Source organism: Coregonus clupeaformis, chromosome 26 (genome assembly GCF_020615455.1).
Source record: "Coregonus clupeaformis isolate EN_2021a chromosome 26, ASM2061545v1, whole genome shotgun sequence".
Lineage (NCBI taxonomy): Eukaryota > Metazoa > Chordata > Actinopteri > Salmoniformes > Salmonidae > Coregonus > Coregonus clupeaformis.
Genome location: NC_059217.1, coordinates 10,224,092 through 10,236,466, shown reverse-complemented (window position 1 = coordinate 10,236,466; position 12,375 = coordinate 10,224,092). Strand labels below are relative to the sequence as shown.

Genomic DNA, 12,375 nt, shown 5'->3' with positions numbered 1-12,375 from the left:
GATAGTCTTCATTTTTTTCATTGGTTTCAGAATGTACATTCTTCCATCAAATGTATACCTAGCAATAGCTTTTTCAATAGAAAATGGCACGCAATGAAAATAGATGGCACATTTCTTACATATCGTAACAAAATTTCAAATACAACGAAGAAAAGCGACATTCATTTTTTTTAGGGCTCAGTTAGCAAATGCTGATCTGAAAGGCAATTATCCACAAACAGTTACAGCAAATGTTCCAAAAGCATTGAAATTCACCATCATCATCATGATCATCATTTGTACACCACCAGAGTCAAACTATTCTGTAACACCTGCATTGAGACAAGATCCCATCGTGTGCTTGTGTTGTATAGTCTGTTGAGCTCAGAGCAGCCATTGGAAAGAAAATAGGCCTTTTCTTTCTTCCTTTCTGACATTCCCTTCATCCCAGCATAATAGTTCCTGAAAGTGTGCGGCACTAGATAAAGGATTCTCTTTTCCTCTCCTCAGCTCTGATACATGACAGAGCTACAGTGAGGGAAAAAAGTATTTGATCCCCGGCTGATTTTGTACGTTTGCCCACTGACAAAGAAATGATTAGTCTATCATCTTTATGGTAGGTTTATTTGAACAGTGAGAGACAGAATAACAACAAACAAATCCAGAAAAAAGCATGTCAAAAATTTTATACATCGATTTGCATTTTAATGAGGGAAATAAGTATTTGACCCCTCTGCAAAACATTACTTAGTACTTGGTGGCAAAACCCTTGTTGGCAATCACAGAGGTCAGACGTTTCTTGTAGTTGGCCACCAGGTTCGCACACATCTCAGGAGGGATTTTGTCCCACTCCTCTTTGCAGATCTTCTCCAAGTCATTAAGGTTTCGAGGCTGACGTTTGGCAACTCGAACCTTCAGCTCCCTCCACAGATTTTCTATGGGATTAAGGTCTGGAGACTGGCTAGGCCACTCCAGGACCTTAATGTGCTTCTTCTTGAGCCACTCCTTTGTTGCCTTGGCCGTGTGTTTTGGGTCATTGTCATGCTGGAATACCCATCCACGACCCATTTTCAATGCCCTGGCTGAAGGAAGGAGGTTCTCACCCAAGATTTGATGGTACATGGCCCCGTCCATCGTCCCTTTGATGCAGTGAAGTTGGCCTGTCCCCTTAGCAGAAAAACACCCCCAAAGCATAATGTTTCCACCTCCATGTTTGACGGTGGGGATGGTGTACTTGGGGTCATAGGCAGCATTCCTCCTCCTCCAAACACGGCGAGTTGAGTTGATGCCAAAGAGCTCCATTTTGGTCTCATCTGACCACAACACTTTCACCCAGTTCTCCTCTGAATCATTCAGATGTTCATTGGCAAACTTCAGACGGGCATGTATATGTGCTTTCTTGAGCAGGGGGGCTGCAGGATTTCAGTCCTTCACGGCGTAGTGTGTTACCAATTGTTTTCTTGGTGACTATGGTCCCAGCTGCCTTGAGATCATTGACAAGATCCTCCCATGTAGTTCTGGGTTGATTCCTCACTGTTCTCATGATCATTGCAACTCCATGAGGTGAGGTCTTGCATGGAGCCTCAGGCCGAGGGAGATTTACAGTTATTTTGTGTTTCTTCCATTTGCGAATAATCGCACCAACTGTTGTCACCTTCTCACCAAGCTGCTTGGCGATGGTCTTGTAGCCCATTCCAGCCTTGGGTAGGTCTACAATCTTGTCCCTGACATCCTTGGAGAGTACTTTGGTCTTGGCCATGGTGGAGAGTTTGGAATCTGATTGATTGATTGCTTCTGTGGACAGGAGTCTTTTATACTAGTAACAAAATGAGATTAGGAGCACTCCCTTTAAGAGTGTGCTCCTAATCTCAGCTCGTTACCTGTATAAAAGACACCTGGGAGCCAGAAATCTTTCTGATTGAGAGGGGGTCAAATACTTATTTCCCTCATTAAAATGCAAATCAATTTATAACATTTTTGACATGTGTTTTTCTGGATTTGTTTGTTGTTATTCTGTCTCTCACTGTTCAAATAAACCTACCATTAAAATTATAGACTGATCATTTCTTTGTCAGTGGGCAAACGTACAAAATCCGCAGGGGATCAAATACTTGTTTCCCTCACTGTAGCTTCCTATGGACTGAAGGTGCAGAGCAGCAATGTGGCACTGTAGACACGGAGGGAGGATGCTTGTGAAATGGCACCCTATTCCTTATAAAGTGGGCAGAGGCTTAGCACCTAGTATGCCTAGCCCCCTCAGATGCCTTGTCCCCATTTTCAAAATGTCTGATATAAGTGCACTACCTTTGCTACTTTTGCCCAGGGCCCATAGGGATCTAAGTGCACTTTACTGTATAGGAAATAGGCTGCCATCTAAGACACAGCCAAGCTTCTGTAAATGCCCTTAACTGAGAAACAAGCCTATCAGTGACTGTGTCTCTGCTGAGTCCTCTCCCTCCTGAGGGACTAAACAGCAGCATTAGAATAAAACAATATATTAGGCACTACCAGTTCTTACCGCTTGGGGTGCTGTCCTGTGCTTTGAGTGGGCTGGAGGGAGCAGTTCTGAACTGGGGAAGGTAGAGGGGGACAGACCTCATCCCTATCCCTACCACTGCCCCCTCATCACTGGACTCACTAAACATAGAGTCCCGACACCCAAGTAGAGGGTTGGACTCAATGGATGAGCCCTCTCTCTGCAGAACCACCACCTCTTTGAGCAGCATAGCCCCTGTATTTTCTTCCCTCTCTTCCTCCTCCTCCTCTTCCTCACTCTCCTCCTGACAGCCCATTCCCATGTAATACAGGTCCTTCTCCTCCATCCCCTCCATCCCCCCATCCCTCTCTCCACCCAGGGCCTCATCCTCCTGTTCCGACGTCTCAGAAAACTCCTCCACATATTTGTAGAAGCATGAACGATATGGGTCCAGGTCCAAGTCTCCGGCTCGGGAATAGGAATTCTCCAACTCCCACAGGCCCCCGGGGAAGGAGCCGGAGATGTCAGAGTTGTTGGCGGAGAAGTTGCCCTCGTCGCTGGAGCGGCTGTGGCTGCCGTCCTGCTTGTAGAGCCGGCGTGGGTCGTCTGAGAGCAGGACCATAGCATAGGTCACTGACGACTGGGCTGAGCTCTCCACACTCCTGGGGAGCTCTGGGGACTGGGGGGTCTCCTCCTCCTCTGGGACCTCAGGCACCTCTGAGTCCAAGAGGGATGGGGCGGAGGCTGGGATCAGGATGCTGTCCTTGTCTGGGGCTGGGGGACCAGTCTTCTCTACAATGGTGACCTGGGAGATAGTCTCTGAGATGAAGAGTGGTGGCCAGTCTGGCAGGCCCTCTGGTTGGCGGAACAACTGCTCCATAGTGTCAGCCTGGACAGGACCACAGCACAGCAGAGTTAGGACCATAGCAAGGTAAACTGGCCTGCCAACTGCTTTAAGTAAGTTATAGAGTTCATGTACAGTTTATAGAATAGTTTATCTAAATAGCTGCCCTACAGGTGTAGGATCTTAATTGGATCAGCCTGTTGCAAGATAACTTCAAAAAGGCTTCTGAAGTTTGTAATTTCCACTTTGACATTTCAGACTTGATTTCCCCTTACAAAAAATGTATCAACCCCTACAAAAGTCTCCAATAATTATAATTCACATAACATTTCCTGTTGCTGCAGTATTATTTTCCTGTTGTATCCAACAAGCTCAAATTAAGATCCTACATCTGTATATAGAGTGTGTTCTGGTAAATAGTGGTGTGTTTTTCATAACAGTATGTTGAGTTCCTATGGTCTCTGCTGTTTAGAGATAGTTTGATTATATTTCAGAGTATGTTCCTGAGTAAACAGGTTTGTTGTCCATCTCACCTTCCTGAAGTCCATCCCCTGGGCCCAGGAACAGTTGCTGGGGTTGGGAACATCCTTCCACATGTTCTTCATGCTGGGAATCAGACAGAATAGGAGTTAACAACAAGGAAGGGAGCCTCTCAGTCTGCAATCCAAAACCTCTCTCTCATCTACCCTATCTCTCCCTTTCCCCTCTCACTCAATTATGAGATATAATCTTACTGGTTTTGGGATATGACCAGGGTGACGAAGAGGACGATGGCGAGGAAGGCGATGATCATCAGGAGCATGTAGGCTGCAGGCCCAGCGTTGGCCCCCCTAAAGACTGGAGGACAGGACAACACCATGGTAAGGGTAAAGCTATCAACCAGTATGAAAATGTATGCACTCACTAACTGTAAGTCGCTCTGGATAAGAGCGTCTGCTAAATGACTAAAATTTAAAAATTTAAAATCAATCAATGTGCTGCAATGCACAGTACACTTATTAAAAACATATAACATCCTTATGTCACATACTGTTGTTTACAGAGATATTGGCGTACAGGTGGATTGTATTGGTTGTATTCATCCCTGGCGATAAAGTAGAGCTTACCTTTAGTATACACTGGCTCTCCTTCTCCATCTGCAAACACTGGACACAAGGTGAACACATACTCCTCAGAGCCATAGAAATCACCTGGAAAATAAAGGCAGAGAACAGAGAACAGAGAAGCTCAGATTAGTCAATCAGACTGAAAGATTAATATGTACTGTCACTAGAGAGCGCCAGATATTCACAGCCAACAATCTCTCAAACTGGAACTCAAAGTGGACTGAAATATTCATCAAAATTTGACAAGATCAATTGTTCTGCAGTGGTTTTGTAGGTTTATTTAGGTCATTCTAGAACAATTTAGAATGAAAGTGTTTCATGGAACTGAGTGATGTGAACGAAAAGGAGACCCAGAGAGAGAAGTAATCAGAAAGATTGACAACAGAAAGAGGTTTAAACAGAGAGTGAGAGTGAAAGAGAGAGAGCCAGAGAAAGAGACACATGAGAACGTACCATGTAGGTAGAGGACCTGGTCAGTAGGGGGGACCCTGGTCCACATCTCCCTGCCCTCTGTGGTCTGACCCTGTCTGTCCTGGTGGTTCTGACCCGACCACTCTACAACCAGGGACCACGGTACACTGCTGTTGGGCTGCAGAGACCACGACAGGACTACACAGCTACTATTCACACGGGACACACAGAACGAACGCACACACTGGCCTGGAGAGAGGGAGGAAGGGAGGGAGAGAGGGAAAGGGGGGAGAGAGTGATAGAGAGAGAAATAAAATAAAATGTTTATATTTTCTGTCAGTGACTAACATTTTCTGTTACTCTTTTTCTGCTATGTTTTCTCCTACTTCTGACATGCGTGAGAATTAGCACAACAAAGAGTGTTCCCCTCCTGTCCTTGACTATAAAATAAACTGAACAGCAGCATTTTATTTTGGGCCCATCCACGACCAGTAGTTTTTTTTCAATATGAAAACTAATAGTACCAACACTACCTGTATCACAGTTAATGGTTTCCTCTCAACCAATTAGCTATTAATGAAAATATGAATAACAGGCGAACACACACACACAAATAACACAAACATCCCGGTGTGACACAGAGACCTGTGCCGAGAAGAGGTCCATTTTACAATCAATTCCAAGTCCAGTAAAACAGCTATTAGGCCTCGGAAGAGAACATCCCAAGCCAGAGATAATGGCTTTTAGTCCACTCTCAGGCTTTTAACTGACATCAACATGCCTATTTTCTCTCCCTGGTGACTGTAATAGCAGCACACCTAGCATTTCAACTGACTTCTATGACATGAACCAAGAACACCAACTAATAAAAAATAAACATAAATGTGAAAACAAACAACCAATTCTTAAAGCTTTTCAAATAAAATTGTATTTTCAGATATCTGTTTCTAACTACTAACTCTTAATTGACTGCTAGTAATCTCTGTATTGGGTATAACAATTATTCAGCCCCATACAAATACATTCCCTTACGTTTGGGGTGTCTCTCCAGGGTCATGTTGATGTTCCTAGTGGAGTATCCCTGGCTGTTCTGAGCCTTGACCGTCACAGAGTGGACCTCCTCTCGCCACGCAAAGCGGTAGGAGGACACCAGGCCTATCTGCTCCTCAGTCACAATGCCCCCAGAGGCCTGGTGCTGTACTACAAGGCCCTCCACACAGTAGGTTGGCTCCACTATGGGGAAATGCTATTGGGAAGAGTTTAGAGACTATCAAAGACTCTAATGAGGATTCATTATCCAATGTGCTTCTTCCTTATACTATCAGATCTGACAAAACGAGATAGGTGTTGGGGAAGCAAACTGAATAGGTTTTTCAGACTAAACTAAGAACAATGATGTGGTAAAAAGGAGAGGAAGAAACTTCATACACCTCTTCAATTAATGTAACTCTCTCTGATGTTGACATTTAAACCACATACTGTGCTATATTTAATGTGTTCTCTGTAGGCTATGGACTGTACCTTGAAGAGAAGAGTGACGTTAGTCTGGTTCCTTGCAGGATCCTCCTGAAACACTCGCCAGAAATCAGGACCCTGGTCAGGAGCTGAGAGAACAGAACATAGATATTATAGCTCTGTGTGTGTGCGTGTGTGTGTGTGTGCGCATGCTAGCATGCATGCTTGTGTGTGTGTCTATGTACCTATGTCTGAGGCTTTCATTTTCTATCAGAACTAACATCAGAGAAAGTCATATTAAATTGCTGGCTGTAGCACTCAATAACAGACATTCTGATAGCCAGACACCATGCAAGGTAACTTTTAGATCAGGGTCAGAAATAGCTTTTACCACACAACAAACCATGGATAATGAAGGGTTTGAAATGACCCATCCATTGTGGTTGTGAGTGTTAATGTACTGTATGTACACAGTAGGTCAGACTTGATAGTTGTGGTGTGCTGGCGCAATTATAAGATAAGTTTCAGGGCGGCAGCTTAATTCCTTTCAAAAGTTTATTGCTGATGCGTTTTGTCAATGTTGTCAAAACTTGTATGTACAATACATGTCTATCTTGCAAAATAGATTTTTTATCTCAATGAGACTAACTTGTATTAATGCAGGTTCAATGACATAGATGAGATGAAGACATACTGTACATACCTCTGCTGTTGTGAGGGGTAGTGTATAGAGAGTGGCTCCAGTCACTCCAGGTCCCAGAGCTGTTGATATGCATACAGCGGACCTGCACATTGTACACCCTACATACATCTGGTTCAGGGACCTCAGCCCACGACTCTGCCCGAGGAGCCAGGACCTGCAGTATACATCCCAATTCAAAATCACATGTTAAATCACATATCCCATGATAATTGAAACATTTTCCCCTCAGGGACATTAAAGGCTATCCTATCCTTTCCTAAAATATATTTTCCAGTGAATGAACTTAGATATCCGGCATAAACATCCATCAACTCAAAAGCAAAAGAATGTTAGGGAAATAGATGTCTTAATAGATATGAATGTTATGTGACCGAGCAAGCGAAGGAGCATTTTAAATGGCAGAAAACTTTCCAAAATACTTGTGCCCAGCAAAAGTGGGCACATTTTCTTAAATGAGGTAGGCCTATTCCTACAACTGAAAACTAGCTGTTATTGGCAGATATTTAGACTTGCTTAGATGTCACTTTCTGCAGTGTAGGGCTCTGGTAAAAAATGTGTGAAAGAAATAGGGTGCCATTTCAGACACAGCTTCAGTCTCTGTGTGGTTGTCCCCGCTTCTCCCTATTTGCCTGCCAGTCTGCCACCACATGTTAGAGTTTACCACTACCAGCAAGAATGCCACTACCAGATCAGAGATAGGGGATACAGTAGATAGGAAATAAGACTCATTTAGTCCGACCAAGTGATGCTCATGATGCCAGGCGATTGCACCCATTGCTCCCTCCCTGCCACTCTGGAGAAGCTCAAGGCTGCATCTGAAATGACACTCTCCCTATCCCCTACATAGTGCACTACTTTGGACCAGAGCCCTATGGCCAGAGTCTTACGTACCTGCCAGAATGGATGGGCCCTGTCAGTGGCGAGGGCATAGCGAACCTGGTACTGCATATCGTAGTGGGGCAGTTCTGGGGGCACCCACGCCAGCCTCAGGACTCCACTAGGCATGCTCACTGCCTCAAGGCCCGAGGGAGGGTGGGGCTTCACTAGAGGGGAGATGAGATGAAGGGAGAGGACAGTCATTATCTAGCATGGTCAAGCAGACCGACCACTATCCATGTTTAAAAAAAAGGTATTATTATTATTGACACATACTGGTGCTGTAGGTTCCTAAAAGCCACAACAGGTAAGAACATAAATGTAAGAAGACCAGAACTTCTAAAGATGACGCCGTACTGTATGGTTCCGTCTTGTGAACTCCGACCCAACTTTGCTATTTTGTGATTATTTTGGCCGTTAATCATAAAAAAATTTGCACTAAATGTATCCACTAGAATTTCTTATGATCGACAAGAACGTTTGAACATTAGATCGGCAGTTACTAACCTCAATTCCTGCTTAAATTTTGACTTTGACTCATCTGCCCTGGGCTTTTTGTTTACAAGGCTCTGACCAAATTTTGGGCTACCCAAGACGAAACACTGGCAAAAAAAGAGGCCGGAGAGAGGGACTCTTGGTGAGACTAAGGCTAAGGGAAAAAGCGTCCACCACTTCCCTCCATTCTATTGGCCAGTCACTTGATAATAAGATGGAAGACCTCCGATCGCAGATTTGCTATCAACGGGACTCTCTTAACTGCAATATTCTCTGTTTTTCTGAAACATGGCTTTCGGACAAGATACCCTCCATGGTTATCCAACTCAATGGATTCTCCATTCACCGAGTGGAAAGGACATTGGATTCAGGGAAATCCAGAGGGGGGAGGGGTATGTATCTTCATCAACAACAAATGGTGTGCAGACTCTACCGCAGTGGAAGTCTCAACCTATTGTTCACCCATCATGGAATACCTGATGGTCAAATACCGACCCTTCTACCTCCCGAGAGAGTTTTCATCTGTTATCATGACTGCTGTATATACTCCACCTCAGGACAAAAACACTTGACGAACTGTACGAAACATTTACGTCAAGTGTTTTCAGTAGGAAACCATGCACCTGGAGGCTGCTTTTCTTGTTGCCGATGATTTTAATTCTGCATCACTAAGACACGTGATGCCCAACTTCTATCAACACGTCTCTTTCACCACTAGGGCCGATAAAGTCCTAGACTAATGTTACTCAAACCACAAGCAAGCATACAAGGCCCTCCCTCGTCACCCCCTTCGGGAAATCAGATCATGACTCTATACTCCTGCTTCCTATTTACAAACATAAGCTTAAACAGTAAGTAACTGTGACTTCTCTGTAGAGAAATGGTCCTCCGAAACGGAGGCTATGCTGCAGAACTGATTTGCTAGTGCTGACTGGAATATGCTCCGGGACTCTGCCTATAGCACCAACGAGCTAACCCCCTCCGTCACCACCTTCATCAGGAAATGCATCGCCAAAGTTGTCTCCACAGTGGAGTTTTTTTTTTTTAATTGTATTTATTTAACCTTTATTTAACCAGGTAAGCCAGTTGAGAACAAGTTCTCATTTACAACTGCGACCTGGCCAAGATAAAGCAAAGCAGTGCGATAAAAACAACAACACAGAGTTACATATGGGGTAAAACAAAACATAAAGTCAAAAATACAACAGAAAATATATATACAGTGTGTTCAAATGTAGCAAGTTATGGAGGTAAGGCAATAAATAGGCCATAGTGCAAAATAATTACAATTAGTATTAACACTGGAATGATAGATGTGCAAGAGATGATGTGCAAATACAGATACTGGTGTGCAAATGAGCAAAATAAATAACAATATGGGGATGAGGTAGTTGGGTGGGCTAATTTCAGATGGGCTGTGTACAGGTGCAGTGATCGGTAAGGTGCTCTGACAACTGATGCTTAAAGTTAGTGAGGGAGATAAGAGTCTCCAGCTTCAGAGATTTTTGCAATTTGTTCCAGTCATTGGCAGCAGAGAACTAGAAGGAATGGCGGCCAAAGGAGGTGTTGGCTTTGGGGATGACCAGTGAGATATACCTGCTGGAGGGCATACTACGGGTGGGTGTTGCTATGCGGGGATTATATGTAGTGAGGACCAGCCAACAAGAGCGTACAGGTCACAGTGGTGGGTAGTATATGGGGCTTTGGTGACAAAACGGATGGCACTGTGATAGACTACATCCAATTTGCTGAGTAGAGTGTTGGAGGCTATTTTGTAAATGACATCGCCGAAGTCAAGGATCGGTAGGATAGTCAGTTTTACGAGGGCATGTTTGGCAGCATGAGTGAAGGAGGCTTTGTTGTGAAATAGTAAGGCTTCCCCAATCAAAAAGCCATGGATTAACACCAAGGTGCGCGCTAAGTTAAAGGACAGAGCTACCACACACAGGGATATCGCAGCCAACCCTGAGACTTCGGCTGAGGACACGAATGCGTACAAGAAGTCCCGCTACAACCTTCGCAGCACCATCAAACAGGCAAAAGGACAATATAGGAACAAGATTAAATCCTATTACACCGGCTCCGACGCTCCACACGTCAGGGGGTACAACCATTATGGATTACAAAGGAAGACTAGCCGTGATCTGCCCAACGATGCCTCTCTACCAGGCAAACTCAATGCATTTTATGCACGCTTAGACAAAAACACAGAGCCGTGCATGAGGGCCCCTGCCGTCCCAGAGGACTGGATGATCTTGCTCTCCGGCGTGAGTAAGGCTTTTAATCTGGTCAACACTCACAAGGCTACAGGCCGGACGGTATTCAAGCTTGGGACCCTGGGATTGAATGCCTCCCTCTGCAACTGGATCCTGGACTTCCTGACAGGCCGACCCCAGGTGGTGAGAGTAGGCAACAACACGTCTGCCACACTGACCCTCAACACGGGGAGCCCCCCAGTGGTGTGCGCTTTGCCCCCTCCTGTACTCCCTGTTTACCCACAACTGTATGGCCACGCACGACTCCAACTCCATCATCAAGTTTGCTGACAACACAACAGTGGTAGGCCTGATCACCAATGGCGATGAGACAGCCTATAGGGAGGAGGTCAGAGACCTGGCAGTGTAGTGCCAGGACAACAACCTCTTCCTCAACGTCAGCAAGACCAAGAATCTGATCGTGGACAACAGGAAACAGGGGGGTGCACACTCTCATCCACATCGACGGGGCCACAGTGGAGAGGGTCAACAGTTTCAAGTTCCTCGGTGTCCACATCACTGCCGACTTGATTGATTTTATTTGCCAGTAAAAAAAAACATACTCGCAGTACATACTTTTTAAAAACAACACATGGAGTCTGAAACGATTTGGCATGGCCCCTCAGATCCTCAGGAACTTTTACAGCTGCACCATTGAGAGCAGGTTTCTTCAACCTTTATCGTACTTCTTGTGTGTTATTTTATTTTATTCTATTTTCTATTATTAGCTATATTATTATTACTATCACTGCATTGTTGTGAAAGAGCTCTCAAGGTAAACATTTCACTGTACTGTTTTACACCTGTTGCATCCTGTGCACGTGGCGAATAAACTTGAAACTTGGAACTCCTATCCTGCACATGTCCTAACTCACCGTGGTCCATAGGTGTGATGTAGACAGGATGTGACCTCGTGCCATTGTCTGTCTTGGCCTCCATCCACAGCTTGTAGCAGGAAGTCACTCTGATTGGCTGCAGAGTGCAGCTCTTCACTTCTCTAGATCTGCTGGATACACACACCACCTGCCTGAAAACACTCACCGCCCCGCCCACCTCCTCCGCCTCCTCCATGACATCACAGGATAGGTCGGCCACCCTGGCGAATATAAACAGACATGCACACACACACACACACACACACACACACATTTGTTTTACTCTCCTTGTGGGGACCAAACAATTGATTCCCATTCAAAATCCTATTTTCCCTAACCCCGAACCATAACCCTTAACCTAACCTTAACTCCAAACAGAGGATGTGGAGCGAGGAGCGGAGCGTGTGTAATTTGGATTGTGGAGCGTCAGCCTTCTCTCCCACTCCAATTTTGCTCCGGTACCACTCAGCCACGAGCTCTGGGCATCGTCTGCCCAGCATTTTTCATTCCCTTCATCATAGTTCTTTTAATTAGGCCTATTCTGTTGTATTTATTTAGCCTACCACACCACTAATGCGCAGAGATGTTGATATGAGTCGACCAAGAAATAGGTCACACAGCATGTGTAATTGATGGCAAGACCACCAATAAGCCCATGCAGCAGCACCGGACACATTTTGATTTCTATATAGGCTATCGTAAAAAAAAAAAAAATAAGGAGCCTAAGTTTGTAACAGTGCTTAAGTTGACTATCAACTGTAAAATGTGAGCGCAACAGAGTCACTTACAACTGAAGTATATGATCATCAATAGATTAGAGAAAAAGCCATTTTGTTTTTTAACACAGTGGCCGCATATCATCAGGTAGGTATTTGTTTAATAGCCTACGACACGTTTATG

At 44.8% G+C, this 12,375-nt stretch overlaps 1 protein-coding gene across 1 annotated transcript in view; it reads right to left on the bottom strand.

The window, feature by feature from the left end:
- Window positions 1–2,043: 2,043 nt before the first annotated feature.
- Window positions 2,044–12,375, bottom strand: part of LOC121540453 (leptin receptor-like) — a 53,406-nt gene continuing 43,074 nt past the window's right edge. The window contains exons 10-19 of the mRNA XM_041849327.2: window positions 11,476–11,696; window positions 7,866–8,017; window positions 6,975–7,128; window positions 6,338–6,420; window positions 5,849–6,062; window positions 4,859–5,065; window positions 4,406–4,489; window positions 4,034–4,136; window positions 3,833–3,905; window positions 2,044–3,344 (exon numbers count right to left, since the gene is read on the bottom strand). Of these exons, the coding sequence (XP_041705261.1) occupies window positions 2,484–3,344; window positions 3,833–3,905; window positions 4,034–4,136; window positions 4,406–4,489; window positions 4,859–5,065; window positions 5,849–6,062; window positions 6,338–6,420; window positions 6,975–7,128; window positions 7,866–8,017; window positions 11,476–11,696 (2,152 nt within the window). The 3' untranslated portion in view covers window positions 2,044–2,483. The remainder of the gene's footprint in view (window positions 3,345–3,832; window positions 3,906–4,033; window positions 4,137–4,405; window positions 4,490–4,858; window positions 5,066–5,848; window positions 6,063–6,337; window positions 6,421–6,974; window positions 7,129–7,865; window positions 8,018–11,475; window positions 11,697–12,375) is intronic.